The 20,485-nt window shown below is 41.6% G+C and overlaps 2 protein-coding genes across 12 annotated transcripts in view; one reads left to right on the forward strand and one right to left on the reverse strand.

The window, feature by feature from the left end:
* Positions 1-11,760, forward strand: part of GET1 (guided entry of tail-anchored proteins factor 1) — a 92,642-nt gene extending 80,882 nt beyond the window's left edge. For 2 of the 3 annotated variants that reach the window (XM_036899302.2, XM_036899300.2), the window contains exons 2-5: positions 7,074-7,239; positions 8,104-8,171; positions 9,513-9,627; positions 10,922-11,760. In XM_036899302.2, the coding sequence (XP_036755197.1) occupies positions 7,074-7,239; positions 8,104-8,171; positions 9,513-9,627; positions 10,922-10,995 (423 nt within the window). In that variant the 3' untranslated portion in view covers positions 10,996-11,760. Of the gene's footprint in view, positions 1-3,615; positions 6,090-7,073; positions 7,240-8,103; positions 8,172-9,512; positions 9,628-10,921 lie in introns of all 3 variants that reach the window. The other variant, XM_057504680.1, reaches the window with a different exon arrangement.
* The window catches only part of LCA5L (lebercilin LCA5 like), a 49,421-nt gene continuing 35,993 nt past the window's right edge, over positions 7,058-20,485 (reverse strand). For 6 of the 9 annotated variants that reach the window (XM_036899290.2, XM_036899284.2, XM_036899288.2 and 3 more), the window contains one exon: positions 15,102-19,447. In XM_036899290.2, coding sequence (XP_036755185.2) covers positions 18,720-19,447 — 728 coding nt within the window. In that variant the 3' untranslated portion in view covers positions 15,102-18,719. Of the gene's footprint in view, positions 7,194-15,012; positions 19,448-20,485 lie in introns of those variants that run through there. The other 3 variants (XR_008998517.1, XM_036899291.2, XM_036899293.2) reach the window with 3 other exon arrangements.

The following is a 20,485-nucleotide window of genomic DNA, read 5'->3' on the forward strand; positions in this document are numbered from 1 at the left end:
TTTCACGCGGCAGCAGCACTCAGGCTGGGAGCATTCAGTGATCCTCCGCCAGCCGGATCATTTCCGTTGTCTTATGTATCCCGCAGGCATGGAGCACGTCCGGCAGCTCCTGGGGGGGATGTCAGTGTCTGGCGCTGCACGGCGCCCAGGGCCTCCCCGAGGCCTCGGCCTTCCATGCATGCACTGCCAGCTGTGCCGGGAGCCGGAGGGACGGGTCTCGGGGTTCAGGAGCCCCCACTGTTGGGGTGGGAGACAGTGAAGTCAGAGAATCTCGGCGCTGTGTAATGCTTCCTGCATCCAAGGGAGCTTCGGGCACCGGGCGCAGCGCTCTGCAGGGCGTTTTGCCCAGGCATGAGTGCATTACCTCGTGTCCGGTTGTCCCGGCGGCTGTGAGAGGTGAATGCCCTCCAATCTTTCCTTCCCAGAGGAGAGGTCTGACTCAGAAAGTCTACTAGTTGCACTGAGTCATCCGGTTAGTGACCGCTGGGGTCACTTGATCCTTGCTTTGTGGTTCTAGTTTACGCTTTTGCCAATTGGAGCACGAATAGGGGTTTGCTGACAAATTTGGTGAGGTGTATATGTGTGGAAAACAGGGAGCTGTTCCCCGGAAGGGAGCCCTCTGTATGCCCACAACGCAAGACTTCAAGACGGGGTGCCCTCGCTGTAACATTATCGTGGGATTCAGCTCTCCCTGCTCTTCTCTCCGGATATAAATTGGTGGTGGTAGTGGGGGTATTTAAGACTAGGCAGGCTTTCTGCTTCGTTGTTTTATTGTACTGTAATCTGCCTGTTTTATGTAAACTCTGTTATAGGACCTTATCACCCACATTGTCCTGAGGCATAGGGAATTCTCTCTTAACCGAATACCCTTCAGAATCTTTCCTGGTGCAGTCTAGTCTTTAAGATGATGTCCGAAGTATTTAGCATTGCATAGGTAACCCTTGAAGAGCTGGCTGTTGCCCATCTGTCTTTCTTATTTTAAAAAATTTGTAGTAAAATATATATAACCTAAAACCATTTTCACCATTTTTAGAGTGGCATTAAGTACATTCCCATAATTGTGCAACCATCACCACTATCCATTTCGAGAATTCTTTCATCTTCCTAAACTGAAACTCTGTGCCCATCATACACTAACTCCCCAGTCCTTCTTCCCCCCTCAGCCCCTGGCAACCACCATTCTACTTTTTGTCTCTTGAATTTGACTGTTCTGGATACTGCATATAAATGACATCATACAATATTTGTCCCTTTATGTCTGGCTTATTTCACTTATCATAATGTCTTTTCGGTTCATCCCCGTTGTAGCATTTGTTAGAAATCATCCTTTTTCAAGGCTGACTAATATTTCATTGTATGTATATACCACATTTTGTTTATCCATTCATCCATTTTTCCAAACAGGTATTTGGGTTTCCACTTTTTGACTATTGTGAATAATGCTGCTAGAACATTGGCTTGCAAATATCTCTTTGAGTCTGTGCTCTTAATTTTTTGGGGTAAATACCCAGAAGTGGAATTCTGTTTCATGTGGTGATTCTATTTTTAATATTTTAAGAAACTGCCATACTATTTTCCATAGCAGTTGCACCATTTTACATTCTCACTAGCAGTACACACAAGTTCCAATTTTTCCACATTCCCCAACACTGAAATTTTTTGTTTGTTTTTGTTAATAGCTATTTTAATGGATGAGAAGTGGCATCTTATTGTGGTTATGATTTGCATTTTGCTAATGATTAGTTATGTTGAATGTCATTTCACATGCTTAGTGACCATCTGTGTATCTTTGGAGAAATGTGTAAAGTCCTTTGCCCCCTTTTCAGTGGGGCATCAGGAGTTGACCCTAGGGGAAAGGTCCCTCAGAAAGGGTACAATCGGAGTGAGGGGTTGTTTTTTTTTGTTGTTGAGTTAGGAGTTTTTTTTATATATATTCTGGAAATTAACTCCTTTTCAGACATATGATTTGCAAATACTTTATTCCGTTAAGTGAGTTGCCTGCCCATCTTGCACTGTTGCCTCAATCCTTTCTATGTACCCAATCCCATTTCATCTCATGTTGGAGCTGCATGAAACTAATCTCAGTTAGTCAAAGAGGCTGTGTTGGTTGGTTTTGTATTCCCCTATGAATTGTTCATAATTTTTCATCATACACTGTGTATTTGGGTATGGCAGTGTGTATTTGGGTACGGCAGTAGCTATAGAGCAGACCTGTCAGCATCTCAGGCTCCTTAATTAACCAAGCTTACAACAAAACCCATGCTCTGCAGCTAGCGCACTTTCACAGGAGGTTATGTGCATTCTAGAAGGGTGGCTGTTCATCCTTTAGACGAAAGAACCCTAGGTTTGTCTTTGGACCTGTGTTCGTATCTTGTGCCACTTCTTACAGGCTGTTTAACCTTTCTAACCTCAAACTAGCTAGCTTTCTTAAACCAGTTTCCCCTTGGTTGTAACACTGTTTGTCAAGGTTATTAGCCAGGTTCAGAGGGATAGCATAGAATTATACTAGCGGAGTACAGCTCCCGGTGTTGGTGTTCAGAAAAGGGAAAGTGGTAATGAGATCTGTCCCGTTGCTCACTGGGTTTGTGGTGAGGCTCAGTGCAAAGCTGTAAAGGAGTGCGTGCATTGGTCCTGCGTGAAGGGAAAATGCTGCTGCTTCACAGACATTAGAGGCTGCCCCATTCAGGCCCTGATTTGAGGACGCAAGTGGGAAAGATTCCTGAGGAGAAACAGAAAGCTTGATTGGGAATGGACCACGCCCCTGCACTAAAGATTATAACCTTCCCTACAGTGTTCTTCCCAAAGCTTTTGTCCAGCCAGAAGCAAAAGGGGTATAGGGTTGATGGGTGGGCACAATCCCTTAGAGGAAGGTTGGCTGAGGCCCTTGAATAAATCTTTTTTAAGTATCAAAAGCCCTTGGCCTAACAAAGTCTTGCAAGGTCCTGGGAGGGACTCTTAGCTGAATACTGGGGGTGGGGGTGGTTACCCGGATGACGCCCAGTCTTGGTGATGACTTGTTTGGAATTTTCCTGTGAGTTCTCTCTCTCTTCCCTTATAATTGATCATAGGACGCATAGGTGAAAGAGACCGGCTTAGTTAGTAGGCAATCCAGGACTTTGTTTGACCACAGGTGGAAGAGGAGGGGCATACAGACACTCCCCTGTGGGACGCCAGCTCTGCACTGGGTGTGGGGAGGCGCACTGCGCAGGTGCCTCAGGAGTGAGGCAGCAGAGTGCGGTGAGGGCCCTGGCGAGCCTCACGCCCTGTGGGGGCGGCAGGGCGTGGCCTGAGGGTCCGGGCGAGCTGCATGCATTGCGCAGGCGCCCCAGGACCGGAGTGGCAGAGGGTGGGATGAGAGTTTGAACAAATCGTTTGTTCTGCGCAAGCGTCCCAGGACTGTCCTGGCCAAGGGCGGGGTGTCTTGGTGAGCCGCGTGCACTGCGCAGGAGCCAGCGGCCGGTCCCCCACACCTTGTGGCTTCACAGACCTTGGGCATCGTGCAGGCCGCTGTCTGGGACTGAATTGTGGGGCTGATTGCCATTTTTATATTTGACGACTTAAAAATTACCTTTATTTTCTACTCTTAAAAAAATGGCCTCCTCTCTTTCCCTCTAGGGCCACGGCCCCTAAAATGAGGGTTGGACACTGCAGGACTTGCCACTGTGGGGTCTTCCTGAGATCGTCCTTCTTTTTGGGAGCACAGTCACCAATGAGTTCCTGCTGTACACCAGGCAGGAAGATGGCCTCCAATATAGCCGAGGGGGCGAGGGGTTGAGGGTGCACACCCAGGTGGGGTCTTGTGAATGGGGGTGTCCATGTGTGCGGGACCAATGCTGCGGGGAGGGGTCCTGACTTGGGGAGCCCTGTCCCATGCCAAGAGTAGCCCCTGGGGCTGCCCCAGGTTTTATAGCTTCGCAGGGACCTTGGTCCGTAACAGGGATGTGGAGTTCTTTCTGGTGTTAGGGACACACCCCAGCGGGTGTCCCGCGGTGCTCCTAAGTTGCAGGAGGCAGGAGTCTTTGGGCTTTAAATGTCATCACGTGGATTCATTTTCAGATGGGCCTGGTACATAGAGGACCAGCCAGTGAGTAATAGAGTGGGGGTTTTAATCTCCCCAGTGTGACCCCAAGTTCAAGCCCTAGCTTTTTGTCTGTTGGCAAGGGAGTATTGAACCTGACAGGCTTTGAGGGTGAGTTTGGTAGGACACTGTGAGCTCATACAGGCCGGCATCTGGGGACAGGGTGACAGGAAGGATTAGTTCTGTACTTGTTTTCTCCCCAGACTGTCCCACTGCTCCAGTCATGTTGATAATAATTTTTAAAAATTCATTTTTCTGTTTCAGAATTCTTTGTTGACCCATCTCCAGGTCTTTGAAAAGCTATCCCCACAAAGCTTATCTGTTTCTCTCAAGTGGGAGGTTTAATGTCCTAGAAGGTATTTTTCAGTGCATAAAGACTTCAGGTTTATTTTTATTTTAAGAATTAATATTAAAAACATTTAAATTAATATCTGATTAACTCTTACAGTTCAATTCATAATTCTAGTACATATTAACAGTAACTTATAAGGAGGTCTTGGATTGGTTGGTATCTGTTTGCAAACTTAAATACTTCTAAACATTTTTATATTCTCATAGATGTAATGTATTTGTTTTTTTTCCAAGCACTACAGTTGGATTTACTCATTAAACTCTTGTGGTCCCCTCAGGTTCATTCTCCTGCCTTCACTCAGGTTACACTCCTGAGAAACCATTTTTGGCCTTTTCAGTTTTTAATTGTTTTGTGTATTCTCTGCACTAGTCAGTGATGTGCGCCTCTCTTTCTTCTTTTTAAAATCTAGTTTTTGAAGTCTGGTTTATTGGTGTGTAAATTGCAGTCACTGAAATTCACTTGGTTTAGGTAAGTGGACAGTTTGATGAGTCTTGGGACACTTGTTCGGTAGGGTAACCACCACCACAGTGAAGATAAAGAATATCATTGTCACCCCCAAAGAGTCCTTTCCCCAGCCCTCACCTATGTCTTGATTGATAAAGTTTAAGCAACATCTGTAAATTCTTTGCTTTTAAAGATGTTTCGGGATTTTAAGAGAATTTAGCCTATTCCTATTTCCTTCTCTAGGGTGGACCAAATAGTTGGTGTGTTGGGTAGTGGTCAGGCCAGGACAGAGGGGAGGAAGACAGAGGGTTTGAAGACCCCTACTCCTAGCAGGAGGCTGCGCAGTAGCAAATACATCCGCTTCTGTGCAGGCGCCCTTGGGAGACTGCCAACGCAGCCCCCATGCAAAGGGCCTCGTTGAGTAGGTGCTCTGAGGTGGGCCAGGGTGTGTGTGTGTGTGGGTCCCCTGCTCCTCCAGGAACCCGCGGGAGGGGCACAGATCAGAGGCTGTAACCAAAGAGTTGCCCTACTGTGCGCCAGGCAGAGGGTACTGTGAGCTAGGAGAAACTCATTTATTCTGCACTTGCTATGTGTCACTTCACTTACATATGTTATCTTTTTTATTCAATCTGTTTCTAAAATTTCAAAACAAATGTGCAGAAAAGTTATGAGTATAATGTAAAAAAACTTACTTTGTTTCCCGAAACATTTGAAAGTAAGTTGTCATCCTGAGCTGCCCCATTCCCCAATACTTGGTGTATAAGAGGCGGCCTGGTCCACAGTACAGCCATCAGGTACATGCCTGCTGTCCCATTCAGGTTTTCCACATGTCCCAGAGGAGTCCTCTGTAGCAAAAGGATCCTTTCAGCACCCAACGTTGCACGTACTTGTCAAAGTCTCCAGTCTAGAAGAATCCTCAGGCTCTCCTTGACTTCTCCAGTTGACATTTCTGAATCTGGCCGGGTGGAATGGCCTTTGTAGGACATTTTCTCCCATGTTTAGCGGGGACGCCACACAAAGGACACTGTGTTCTCATTGCATCTGGCGCCCTGGTCAACTTGGGGATGTTCACTCAGCACTCAGGCGGTTCCCCGGGGTTTCTCTGTCCCTGGATCCTCACCGTTCAGCGACCCAGCCCCGGCCCAGGAGTTCATCTCGCGCCACCTGGCAGCCACTGCCGTCTTCTCCCCGGGCCGCTGGCTAGTCTCCAGGCAGGTGTGAATCTGTTGGGCATCTGGGGCGGCGCTGCAGGGACCAAGAGGACCTTCCTAGCCGAGTGTTTGGGCCAGCTGCGTTCCAGGTGGGGCCTGGGTGTCGGAAACTCATTACAAACATTTACATCTATGTTTCTCTGTGTATCTGTGGAAAACTGTGAGTTCACACCCATGCCTCCAACTCTAATCCAGTAACACAGGATCCATTTAGTGTTCTCCCGATCCATATTTCTAACTCTTTTCTTTGACAGTGAGAAAACTGGCTCCCACTGCCATGTCTACTTTATTTGACCAATCCTTGTAACTAATCTCCCATCTCTGGCCCTCTTCCCCCCATGTGGTTGCTCGCCTGCCCAACTTGGGCTCTGACACCACGTTTGCCTGGGTACCATCTTCTTGTCATGTACGCCCTCCTACTCTGCTCCATCTCTGACTCTGCCAGGCTGCTCGTCTTGGAGACCCCCATATCGCTATGCTTGATTCTCGACCCCTCTTGCCAGGGTGCACCTCTTGGGGACTGCCCTCCTTACTGTGCTTGGGCTCTGAGGCCCTGTGCTGGGGCACCCCCTCATTACTAGCACCCTGCACCTGCACCTTGCTCTGCCCCCTTAGTTGAATTATTCAGGAAGGGAAGAGAATGAGTGGTCTTTGTCACCTGAATGACAGCGCTGGGGATGGAGTTGGTTTTCATTTTATAATCACAATTTTACAGTTATTGCGAAAGATACATTTGTATTATAGCAATCGGTGGGCATGTGTGCAAAAGCAAAAATATAATTTGAATAGTGATGCACATCAGTTCACATGGGAGTTTTATTTCTGTGGCTATTTGGGGGAGCAGGAGCAGAAAAGCCAGCAGAGACTGGCTGTGTAGGTGAAGGGCAGCTTGCCCAGCTGAAAGAGGCAGCAGACAGGTGGTGGAGGAAGTGGGAAGAAGATGCGCCCCATGCGGAAGGGCTCTGACCCCAGCTGTCCACTCCTCCAGATGTCCAGGGTCCTGCAGAAGGATGCAGAGCAGGAGTCACAGATGAGAGCAGAGATCCAGGATATGAAGCAAGAGCTCTCCACTGTCAACATGATGGACGAATTCGCCCGGTATGCCAGGCTGGAGAGAAAGATCAACAAGATGACGGATAAGCTCAAAACGCATGGTATTGGTTTCAGTCATCGCTCGGAAAGCTTCACAAGAGCTGATTAATGTAGAGGTTTTATGTAAAGATTTGTAGGCTGCATGTTTTGATTCTTGGATGTTATAAATGTTGATAGAAACCTTCAAGTTGTCTAAAGAAACCCAATGATAGTGATTACTTTCTCCTTATTTGCTGGTGAACCTTTGCTTTCTAAACACAGAAACATCTAACATCCTTTTAGGTTTTCTTCATTTTTTTTGTAGGTTGATATTTTAAAATTCAACACTTTTCTTAGAGAAGCCTAGAAAAAAATCTCATAGTGGATTCCGAGGGACTTTTATGAACACTCTAAAAAAGGCTCAGCACTGTCCTTACCTGTGTGTAGTGTTGAAAGTAGAAAGTAGGGATCAGGTCTCATTCATCTTTGCGTTTGTCATTGCACCTCACGGTTTCCTGTGACAACTATTTCTGCTTGTGCACTGAAAGTGTGCATAGTGAGAGTGGGGTGCGTGGCCAGGACACTGTACGGCGGGGCCTGTCTGGCCCGAGACAGACTAAGATGTCCATTTGGACATTTGTGTACTGTGTAGGTTGGGGAATCTGGGAAGAAAGTTCAGTCCTGCTGGTAAGTGGTAAATGCAGTGTGAAAAGAATCTCTGGTTTATAGTTCTAAGGGTTTTCAGAATTTAAGCTTCAAATCTCACAATCTGTGATTCTATTCTAAATAATGCCATAGTGTGTGACTCTTAAATTCTGTTTTATGTTTTCTAAGTATGTTGAGCAAATGTTATATACATAATTAGGAAATATAAGAACATTTCTGTGTATGTCAGCATTTTCCTCATTTTCAAGCTAATAGAATAATTTCATCTGTTTTCCTTTCAGTGAAGGCACGGACAGCTCAGTTGGCCAAGATAAAATGGGTTATGAGTGTGGCTTTCTACATATTGCAAGTAAGTGTCCTATTGTGTCACCTGGGGTCATTAAGTTAATAACATGTTGTCCTCCAGAACCACGTGAATCCCAAAATCCAGGTCTGGGAATTCAGGCACTTCCATTTGTCCCGCTGTGCGGTGGGGTCCTGCCAGCTGCACCAGAGCTCTCTGTGAACTTAGACTACAGGAAAGCCCTTTCTCGTGATTAGAGTTGGTAAACCTTGGGCTTTTTTTAGAGGAATGAACTCTGAAGTAACTTCTCTGGAATTCCTTCATACCACCTTTATTCCAGTCCAGGCTTGGGGGCCTGTGGGGAGAAGTGAGAGAAGACAATTTAGACATTGTATTTTCTGAGACCGTCAGTTTTGCCTGTTGTTTATTATGTGGTGTGGAGATGTGTAGTGATTGTCTGCTTTCCGGGTTCCGGGTAGGCAAGCCTTACTCTCATTAAAGTCTAGAACCATTGATTCCCAGCTCTCTTACCTGCGGGGATTTGTGCTTTGGTTCATTTTCTGTGGAACTCTTACTGCTTCTGCTTCTGCTTTACCCTGAGGTTCTGCATGTGCTGCATACACACTTCAGTGGCTGCTTTAAGTGATGTTTGGTGGTAAAGGATTTAAGCCAACATCCCAAAGCCCAGGTTGTTTGGGTGTAGTTCAGCACATTGATCCTGGGGCAGTCACTTTGATAGGTAGGTTGCACAGGGACAGGAATTAGCCAGATGCCCTCTTTGAGGTCTGAGGAGTTTGAGTGGCAAATTCAGGGCCATGATGGGGACAGAAGACAGCTGAAGGAATGCTGCTAGTAAGAGGAGGAAAAGAAAGCAGCCCTTCTCTACCTGCATCTTAAACTTTAGGAGGGCTCACCTCTGCACGCGGATGGCAGTGCTCCTGTGCGTGGGAGAAGTAGTTGGTCTTTCAAGGATCTGGAGGTGTAAGATTGCTTTTGTTACTAATAAGGTGTATTTAGCATCCGCTGAGTACTTAAAGGAGATACTCAGTGAGACAATAACACCTATATTATGAGAGACCTCGGTCAGTTCTTCAGCTAATTTAATAGTGTGTATATATTACTCATAGTATAACAGGAAAATGCTGGTTCATGGAGGAAGGCTCCCCTACTTCTGGGCAGCATGTCTAGGCGTCCTCTTGAACTAGTCTTTTATCAGATGCTCTATTTCAAGGTGCTGACAGTGGACATTGTTTCTGTGAGTGTTTCTGCTGCTTGCTGGAACAGGGTTGCTGGACTAGGGGCCATTGATTTGCAGTTCCTCAGCTGGTTTTCACGTTTCCCAGCTTCCTGTGGTGATGGGTTGGGCATCTGGTGGGTTGTTTGCGCTCACCAGTAGTGTCTTCGCAGGCTGCCCTGATGGTCTCACTGATTTGGAAATACTACTCCATCCCTGTGGCTGTGGTGCCGAGTAAATGGATAACTCCACTAGACCGCCTGGTAGCATTCCCTACTAGAGTAGCAGGTAAGAGTTTTCTAGAAAACATAGTGGAAGAATATTTACAGGCTTATGTAGAGGCATGTGGGGGATGCATAAGCCAACCTGCTGTCGCCCTTCCCACTAGTGAGCAGTGCTCTGTGTCTCTGCCTCGAACAGGCTTACAGTGATGAGCCCGAGGTCTGGGGAAGACCCCTAACTTGTCCCTGGTCACCAGAATGTCAAGTAGCAGAGGCAGAATGCAGCCCATGTCTGCTTCTAGAATCCAAGCCCAATACCTGGAGTTTCATATCCCATTTACTGCAACAGCAGCCTCTAATTCCCAGACCCTGTGACCTGTTTTCAGTTCTTGTGCTTGGCTCTCTGCAGCATTTACTGCTGTTGGCTGTTCTTTTATTTTTGAAAGATAATTTAATTTGGTTGTTGAAAGTAGTACATGTCATCGTAGAATGGTTAGAAATATACGAACAATTTTAAAAAATCTCATTAGCTATAGATAACCCCTCTTAACATTGTGGCATATTTTTCCAGTCTTTTTTTCTATTTATTTTTTTACAGTTAAGGGAATCTGGCACATAAAATTTTATACCCCTTTCTACTTTATATTGTAAAACCTTTCCCATGTCACTGAACTCCTTTATTAAGGAATTTTGAATAGCTGTTTTTCATTTGGATATGTCATAATTTACTGATTTCTCTGTTAAAAGACTTAGGTCCTAATATTTTACTATCAAGAGTAATGTGGCAGCACACATCCTTGTCAGTCAGTCTTAAGTTGTGATTTGTTATACTGCTTGAGGTGAATCACTACGTCCAACGTAGGAAGTCTTTCCAAGATTTCCAGTTTAGCTACTGTTCCACCTGGTGTGGCGCTGCTGGTGGGCTGTCAGCTGCTGAGCAGAGGAGCAGGAGGCCCCCCCTTCCAGGCATCTGGTGACCCCCTTACAGCCTGTCTTCCTGTCTTCTCTATTCAGTTGGGCAAGAAAGGCATGCATAAGCATTGTTTGGTTATTATGTTTTTCTGAGAAGGGAAAACAAATAGTCTCACAGGATTGCTTTACAATAATGCACCTCTCTCTGGCAGGAAAGAGAAATCCAAACCAGCACCTGTTGTTCTCTGTAATTCCTGTTTAATTAAAAAGGCAGTCCTGTGAATCCATGGAAAGTCTGGTGAATTTCCCACAAAACACAAATTTAGAGCTTCTTATCCTAGCACTGCTCAGAATTGAAATACTCATTTCCTGTAACTGAAAGGTCACAGAGGCAGGAAATACGGCATGCTTTTGGCATGCTCTCATATGTTGAATTTCTTTATTTTTAGGTGGTGTTGGAATTACCTGTTGGATTTTGGTCTGCAACAAAGTTGTGGCTATAGTGCTTCACCCTTTCAGCTGAAAAAGAAGATGGAGACAGCCATGACATTTTTACTTAGTAGGTTAAAAGTCCGATTTATACTTGTTCATTGGTGTTTTTTTTTTAAGAAATGAAAGTCCACAGGTTAGTTTTTTTGTTGAATGTGTTTGTTCTTGGACTTTATATGAGAATCTTGTAAGAATCATGATTTTGTACACTTCTCATTGAGCCAGAAAAATGAGTCTGTCACATGTACATATTGGCCAGCCTAATACCAGATTTATAATAGGAAATATGTGATATTATGAACATCTACGTATGTGTTGTTACCCTTGATTTACACTTTTGCCATATATTAAAGGTTACAATGCCAACGGGAAAGTCAAAATTTCCTAGTAAGTTAACTGCTTTAAAGGCTTTACTGTTTTTAATCCAGATTAGAAAGCAACTTTATTTTAATACCAATACTAGAATTTGAAAATTTGTTTTTTAATCTCATGTAGCACTTCTAAAAGAGTAACACTAATTGCCATTGCTTGTGCTTTTTCTTCCTCTGTCTCAATGTCATTTTTGGGGGAAGCCTTTGTATAGTGCTATCTACTTATTTGAAGCTGTTAATTTTTCATTACTGTGTTTTAGAAATGTGTTCATGAGGCCATAATGTATTGTTTGTGCTTGAATTGTGTGTGTTGTATTTAAAGCATTTCAAGTGAAGTGTATTTTATAAGCACTTAATATTTATGCTCTGTGGAATGGAACAAGGTTAAAAATCAATCTAAGAAGCCTGATTAAATTAATTTGAATGGATACATGTTTGGCTCATAAAAGTATAATTTTGCTAAAATTTTTAAAGCACTTAAAAAAATTGTTGTGTTGCTCTTTTGTTTTTAATTGAGGGTAATTGACATATAACATTAGTTTCAGGTGTACAACATAATGATATTTGTATACCCTGAGAAATCATCACAGTAAGTCTAGTTTCCCTCTATAAAACACTTTATAATTAAAATGCTTGCAAGGACATGTGTAACTTCCTTTCTTACAGCTACTTACTTGCTGTGATCAGCCTGTAACTGCAACAAGTGGCAGAGGGATTTTACTTTAAATTAAGTCAGTCACAGAACGATAAAGCTAAGTTCTGTCACCGGTTTTTAAAAGATCATATTTGTATCTAGTGTTCCCTCCTGATCTAATAAGTAGCTCATTATTATTGTTGCTAATTGTACTATGAAAAGACCAAGTTCTGTCCTATTTTAGTTAATCATCACCAGAGTGGGGCTGAAGTTTCCCTTACCATTCAGACTTACCATGTACCAAGTTGACTCGGCTTTGAGAAAAGATACAGAACATGGGGTACAGCAGTGTTTATAGCAGACAGTATCATGGAGGACTCGGACACCAGCTTCCAGCATCTCAGTCACATGAAGTATATTTTGACCACAAAGAATAAGAAGGCGCCCTGAGGAGGAGAGAGCAACTCAAGGAAGCTGCAGGATTTAACTTCCCTTGGAGTGCGTATGCCTAGTGCCCATTTTTAGTGAGCTGCAGGTGTAAATGGCAGGATATACAGTAAACAACTGGGTGGCCAAGTCCAGCATGCCTAGGGACATCCTTGGATCACTAATTGGAATAAAGTCTGCCTGTATTTATCTCCTAAGATAAGACCCTTATTTTTCTCAGGATATATTTTTTCAGTTAATACTGCAAGAATTTTGACAAATGTCACTGAGGCTAGAGTAATAAAAGATTTATAGTTCCTAGCTGTTAAGTTTTTCTATGTACATTAACAATTTGTGAAGATTAATTAGAATTTTTAATATCCTTCATGTTTCAAATCATTGTGATTTTTCAGAAATTATATTTGTTTTAAACTAGATAATAAACATGGTACTGAATTCAAAAGATACAGAGACCTTTGTATACAGAAAGAATATCTTCTTACCCTCTACTGTCATGTCCCCCAGTTTTCCAAGGTTTTCCACTATTACCAGTTTCTTAGGATTCTTCCAGCAATACTCCATACATATATAAATGTCATTATTTATGTTTTTAAACTGAAATTGTTTTAAATTCTAAAAGTAATACCTAAAAATAAGTAACTGCTGCTTTAAAAAGAAAATCCCACTTGAAAAGTACAGAAAAGGAGCCAGGAAGCAGTCTCCCATGATTCCACAGAACTGGGATTACTGGGGTTGACACTGTGCTTTTCCTTTTTTCTATATATTTATGGATGGCTATAGGTTTTATGTCTATTAAAAAATAGTGGATATAGTTTATAACTTTACATGAAAATAGACATCTATTTGATTTAAAATCCATCTAAAGCTCTCTTCATGCCAATTTTTGCTTTTTATTTATGGTAAATCAAGCAGGGAAATCTTTTTACATACAAACCCTCAATCATTTCTGTGTGGGGTTAATACACTGTCGTTGCTGGCACAAGTGGGTGGAATGCTAATCAAACTAGTTTACTCTCCCCTGGCTGGACTCCGGCCTCCCATGGTTTTTGTTACACAGACACAGCTCTCTGTAGGGACACTTTGTGTGTATATGTGTGTGAATATGCCGACCCTTCTCTCCAATCTATATTTGACCAGACCTTTGAGATTGTTTATAAAGCCTTCTCTGACCACCTTAGAAGATAGTGATTTTTAAAATTTCCACCCTCATCTGAACATCTTAAGTAATATCTATATGACTAATAATGTCAATTAATTTTGTATTGACTTCTGATGTCTGCTCTTTTGTGGTTTCATTCCTAATGTGTTAGATGCTTCTTTTGTGATTAAGGCTTTTCTTTCCAGTGATGCTACAAGTACGTTTATGGCCAGAGACTGTTGCTTAGACTTTTTTATACCCCTCCCAACACATCTTAAGTCAGTACCTAGGAATATTTAACCTAAAAAAAAAAATCACATAATGGTTTTCCATTAGGGCCATGTATGCCTTTTACAGGGAGCATATTTTTTTTATAGTAAGGTGTTAACCAGTTTGTAGTTATTAGCAGAATTTTCTAGGATGCTGTTGTTTTCCAAGTCCTTCAGGACAGAGCTCTTTGGTGGTGTCACCAGATTCAAAGCTACTTGTGTGGTTAGTTTGCACACTTTGTAGATCTTTAGGCAGGTGGATCATACTCTCTCTGGGCTCACTGTTCTTGTTTGTGTGGGCCAGTTTTCTGCTTGCGTATTCGGAATTTAACACTCAGAGTACTGACTCTTGGGAGTGAGTTCAATCTTAAATTGTGAATAAATATTGTGTAGCTTTTGCCAATATTTTTGTTGTCGCTTGTGCTTTTGGTGTCATAGCTAAAAATCCATTGACAAACTCAAGGTCACAAAGACTTATGCCTATGTTTTCTTCTAAGAGTTTTACAGCTTCAGCCTTTACATTTAGGTCTTTGATCTGTTTTGAACTAGTATTTGTATACAGAGTGAGGTAAGTCTTCAACTTCATTCTTTTGTATATGGGTCTCCCCTTGCCTAAGCACCATTTGTTGAAGAGACTGTTCCCTATTGAGTGATGTCAACCTTGTCAAAAATCAATTGACTATCCATCCATCTACATGTCTTCCTTTACACCAGTGTTTTAATTACTGTTGCTTTGCAATAAGTTTTCAAATTTGGAAGTGTGAACCCTTCAGTTTTTTTCTTTTTGAAGGTCGTTTTGGCTATTCTAGGTCCCTTGCAATTCCAAATGAATTTTAGAATCCGCTTGTCAGTGTCTACAGAGGAGTTAGCTGGGATTCTGATTGGGATTTTGTTGAATTTGTCAGTTTAGGGAGTTTTGCCATCTTAACCATATTAAGTCTTCCAATCCATGAATATAGGATGTCTTTCCATTTATTTAGATCTTTAATTTCTTTCAACAATGTTCTCTAGTTTTCAGATGGTAAGTTTTGTACATCTTTTGTTAAGTTTATTTATAAAGCATTTTATTTTTGATGTTATAAATGGAATTGTTTTTTAAAATTTCATTTCAGATTACGTAGTACAAGTGTATAGAAATTGATTTTTGGACACTGATCTTGTATTCTGCAACTTTGCAGAACTTAGCAGTTCCAATAGCTTTTTAGTGGATTCCTTAGGATTTTCTATATTCAAGATCATGTATCTGCATAGAGATAATTTTACTTCTTCCTTTTTAGTCACTGATTTTTGTTCTTATCTAATGCTCTGGCTAGAACCTTCAGTACAAAGTTGAATAGAAGTGATGAGTATGGGCATTATTGTCTTTTTCTTTATCTGGTTTTGGTATCAAGGTTATGCAAGCCTTAAAAAATGAGGTGAAGAATGTTCTTTCTTTTTTTATATTCTGGACATATTAAGATATTATTCTTTAAATATATGACGGACTTGCTGGTAAAAGTCTGGGTTTTCTCTTATTTTTATTGGAAGATTTTTAACTACTAATTTGTTTCTTTAGTAATTATAGGGTTATTCCATTTTATATTCTTAAGTTACATTAGGCATATTAGTGTAAGATTTATCCATTTCTTCTCAACTTTGAAACATACTAGTATAAAATTTTTGTAAATGCAATGTAAGTGATGGAAAATGCAGGTTTTGAGTTGTTGGGATGGCCTTGTCTATTAGGTCAAAGTTGCCAGCTGTCTTTTCAAATCTTTTTCTATACTGGTGCTTTTTTATTTGCTGAGCTGTCCATTATTGAGAAAGGTATGTAAAAATCTCCCACTTTGATATCAACTCGTAGTTGTTAACTTTTGCTTTATGTTTTCAAGTTATTGTTAAATGCATATACAGAACTCTTACCTTCCTGGTGGAGTATACACTTTATTGGTTTTCCTTTTTTTTTTAACGTATTTACAGCAGGATGCCAACTTTCACTTGGACGGTATTTTCCTGGCTTACCTTGTTGCCCTTTAACTTTTTGTATCTTAGTGGCTTAGATAGGTGTATAAATAGCACATGGTTATATTTAAAAAATCTGATCTATATTGTCTTTTAACTGGAACATGTAGCCCATAGTTACTGAAATTACTGATACATTTGGATTTATTTATGTCATCTTATTTTGTGTTTTTGTTCTATTTTGTTTCCTCTTTTCCTGCTGTTTTAGGAGAACCAACAGTTCTTCTTTCCTCTTGTGTTTCTCCTGTGTGTCTCACTCGACTACCACACTCACACGCAGCACTTCACTTCTAACACCTCTGGTCGTCAAATGAGTGGAGGTTTTTCCCCGACAACAAGCGATTTTCTGTGACACCATCTGGGTTTCCAATAGTTTAACTCAATTCTGACACTGTCTATCTGGAGATAGCATCAGATGCCACAAGACTGCTCCCACCCAACTTCAGACACCAACTGTAAGTCCACATTGTCACCTGGGCTTCTGACTGTAAACCAGAAGTCCCCATGGCACCCCTCATGCTTGATCAATTTGCTAATGCAACTCACAGAGCTCATGAAAACAGTTCACTCGCTATTTACCAGTTTACTCTAAAAGGGTATGCTCAAGGATCCAGATGAGCGTTGGGATGGAAGAGATGTCTGGGGCAGGTATGCGGGAGGGGGCTCAGAGCTTTCTTGCCCTTTCCAGATGTACCGCCTCCCTGCCCCTACCCATGCAGACCGAGCCAGAAGTTCTCTGAGCCCTGTGCTATGGGAATTTCATGGAGGCTTTATCACATAGTCCTGATTGATCATCAGCTCCGTTTTCAGCCCCTCTCTTCTCAAGAGAATGTTGGGTGGGGCTGAAAACGTCAAGCTAATCATGGCTTATTCTTTCTGGTGACTGGCCCCCATCCAGGAGCCACCCAGTCACCACATTAGAAAAGACACACCTGTCACCCAGGAAATTAGAAGGGTTTCAGAAGCCCTGTGCCAGGGGCACAGACCAATAAAATTTTCTATTATCTTACAATTGCCTTCTTTTGTTTTTTCACGCTCCTCTGCTGCTGCTGTTTCAAAGTTCTTAAGTGCTCAAAGTTAATGTTTGTTTTTCATCAGCTTAAGCCTCATAACACTTTAACTTCAGGCTTTCCAATGTATGTGCTGCTGTTGTCATATACTTATTTGATATATATATGGTACTTTAGCTGTATCTTCTGTACTTATCTGTAATTCTGTTAAGAGATTGATTGTATAAAAGTAATGTCTGTTCAGAATTACACATTTACCACTTTCTTGTATATGAAACCTCTTATCTCAAATCACATTCTTTCTACCTAAAGTTTATCAGAAGAGCGGTTAACAAACCACTACAGACAGTCCCTGACCTTGGGTGGCTTGATGTAACTTTTTTGTCTTTATGATGGTGTGAAGCAATGTGCATTCAGTAGAAACCCTACTTTGAATTTTGAATTTGGATCTTTTCCTGGGTTAGCAATACATGGTCTGATCCTTTCCTGTGATGCTGGGCAGCGAGGTGCATGTGATTATGAGGGTAAACAACCCATAGGCTGCTGGCAACCATTCCGTTTTTCACTTACAGTAAAGTATGCAGTGAATTACATGAGGTAGTCAACACTTTATTATCAAGTAGACTTTGTGTTAGATGATTTTGCCGAACCGGAGGCTTATGTAAGTGTTCTGAGTGTGTTTCAGGTAGGCTAGGCTAAGCTATGTTTGGTGGGTTAGATGCATTAAATGAGTTTTCAGCCTAGGGTATGCATGGGTTTATTGGGACATAACTCCATCATAAATTGAGGAAGATTTCGATTTGCAAAAGCAGGTAGCACACTGGACTTGTCCTATAAACTAGGCATTTATGTCATTTGACATACATTTGCATATCTCCTCCTATAGTGAGTGGGATTCCAACCTTTCACTCTATCCCTCCCTCTTCTTCTTTTATCCCCACTGTGGTTTTCATAAAGATCAAAGCTTATGCCAATTGTAGTATTTATCTCAACTTTGGTTTTAAATACAGCTCTTTTCCCACAATTACTTTCCCTTTTAAAAGTTTATTTGACCATTCTTAATTTTTAAGAGTGTGTTAATATTTGACCATTCTTAATTTTTAAAAGTGTGTAATACACACCAACCTGTAAACATGTTTGGAATTAGTATGGTCTAAATTATAAATAAGTTGCCCTTTGAAATACTGAGTGAAGGTAACTAACATTGGGAGTACAGCCCCTATTTGTATACTCCTAATATAAAGTATTCTGAGGGTAATGATTATGTTGATTAGGATTGAGCAGCTACCTTGAATGGACACTATACTGATACACTTTTTTTTAAAGAATAAAGTTAACAGAAAAAAGGTTAAGGTATAGGTGTGCAACAGCTGTAAATTTAAAAAATGCTGAATGTTACATAAATACAAGGAAAATGTAACCTCCTAAGGCAGGATAGTAGCTGAATAACATTCATATTATTTAATTTTCATAAAGCCAAGCTTGGTAATCACTATGCTTTTGCTTTTTAAAGAGAGTCTTTTGATCATATTGTTCTCTTTCAAAGCTGCTTCCATGTGAAGTTACAGTGCATTTTGATTGCTTATATGTATGAAATGTCTCTTGGGTTGACTAACCCATAGAATATTAAAGTTATAAATCAGTCTTCTGGAAGATAATGGAAATGTTTCAGTTGCAGGGAAAAAATATGTAATTTTGTATTTGAAAGTCATCATTGACTAATATACAATAGATTTTTTTTGCATTTGATTAGCAGTATATAACAAAACTAATCATTCAAAGTCAACCTAAGTACTGCAGAAACACACACATACACACATAAATTACAAAGCTAAAGGTACATAAGAACCAGACTACCAAACAGAATGTATTAGGATATTGATTATATTTAAATAAATATTTTTCTTTTTCCTTCTGTAGGGGTAGATGACTTAATAGAATTTACCACAGTTACTTTAGAATCTCCAAAAGCATTGCTGGCAGAGGCCTGAGTAGGAGGTAGACGATGCACCTCGCCTTCCAAAGTTCCCTCAGCCCCTTTATTAACAGTGGTACTTGTTTGGTCATGTTTTAAGATACAACCAGATCCAAAGAGTTCTTCCATTACACAGCTCTTTTTGTTCCTGAAAGCTGTATCATTTGCTTTTGTATTGGGAAACTTAGCAAAAGGAGGCTCATACTCACTAAGAGACTGTTTTAGCTTCAGCCCTTGGACGTGATTGTGATGCTTGCTGGTGCTGTGGCTGCATCTCATGGCGCCTGTATTGGTTGGCCCGCCAGACGCAGGGAGCCCTTGGTGCAGGTTTTCAGTGGCTTCTGTGAATGAATAATGCTTTCTTTGTCTGAAGGGTATTTCGGTAATTAGAGCAGCATTTTTATCAGGTATGTCATCCACGTCATTTATGTGTGGACTTATTTTAAACTTTTCTTTCACTGTATCAGCTTCCTGATTGCCTTCTTTCTCAGAACAAATCACTTGAGTTCTTTTTGGTGGCAGTTCTTGTTCTTCTTTCACTGGAGTACTTTTCTTCTCTTGATCCTCTTTTCTCTCTGTTTGCTTTCCAGTATTCTCCAGAGGTGGCTGTACTTCCAAATGTTCCTCTTCTTTTGATACATCTATTATTAGAAAAACAGCCAATTTAGTGATCTTGAAAATTGATGTATAGTCCAAGGTAGAGTGTTTAGCACACTTATATCTCCCAACAAACACTTTAAAATGACAAAAACGGTAAGAAAATAAATTCATACAACACTACAGGGAAGGGTGCTGTTAACAAGCTTGAAATGTCATACTTTCCTAGAACATACCAAATGAGAATTTTGAAACTAAGAGAAAAATGATATTCATAAAAGAACAACTAAAATTTGCTGATAAACTGTCAGTATATGTTCACATCACTAGCTGGACCTAGTGTCAATTAAAACAGTATTTTTTACCCACCCAATTGGCAAATAGTTTCCAGAGTTGGTGAGACTATGGAGAAATGGGAACTTTTGTTCTCCACTGGTAGATGTGTAACTTGGTACACCTTTTTTTTGGATGGCAATTTAGCAGTATCTTTATTAACAGTTTTAAATTAAAAAAAAAAACTTTGGCCCAAGAGCTTCACTTCTAAGACCTGCAAAAATATATACAAAGATGTGTATAAGGATGTCGGTGTGGTTTGGTAACAGTGAACCACCCTCCCTGTGTGTCAGGAGCCACGGTTTATGCGCTGGTGTGTGTGCAGTCCCCGGCAGGCTGTGCAGCCACGAGGAATGGGGTGGCTGACCACCGCCTGACAGGAAAAGGTGTTCACAGTACATCCTCAAATGAAAAGGCCATTTGAAGGTAAGCTTGCCTTTCCTGTGCCTTCCCCAGGCGCTGGGGAAGCCCTGCATTCAGCCTTCCTCTCCACAGGAGAGGCCTTTGCAGGTAGAAACGCCCAAGTTCAGAGAAAACCTGTGCATCCTCCCGGCAGCCTGTTCAGCCTGGGCTGTCCTTTGCAAAGCCAAATGGCTGGCATCGGTGAGAGAAGGGGGGAGAATGTCAGATGGGTGGGGGTTGGAAAATTTTCTCATGTGTGCACATTCTGAAATAAAATTATTCATTATACTGCAAGAAAATAAATAGGCAATTCCAGCAAGAGAAAGAAATGTTTCCAAAGTTGGTGG

This window comes from Manis pentadactyla, chromosome 1 (genome assembly GCF_030020395.1).
Source record: "Manis pentadactyla isolate mManPen7 chromosome 1, mManPen7.hap1, whole genome shotgun sequence".
In the NCBI taxonomy this organism is placed as follows: domain Eukaryota; kingdom Metazoa; phylum Chordata; class Mammalia; order Pholidota; family Manidae; genus Manis; species Manis pentadactyla.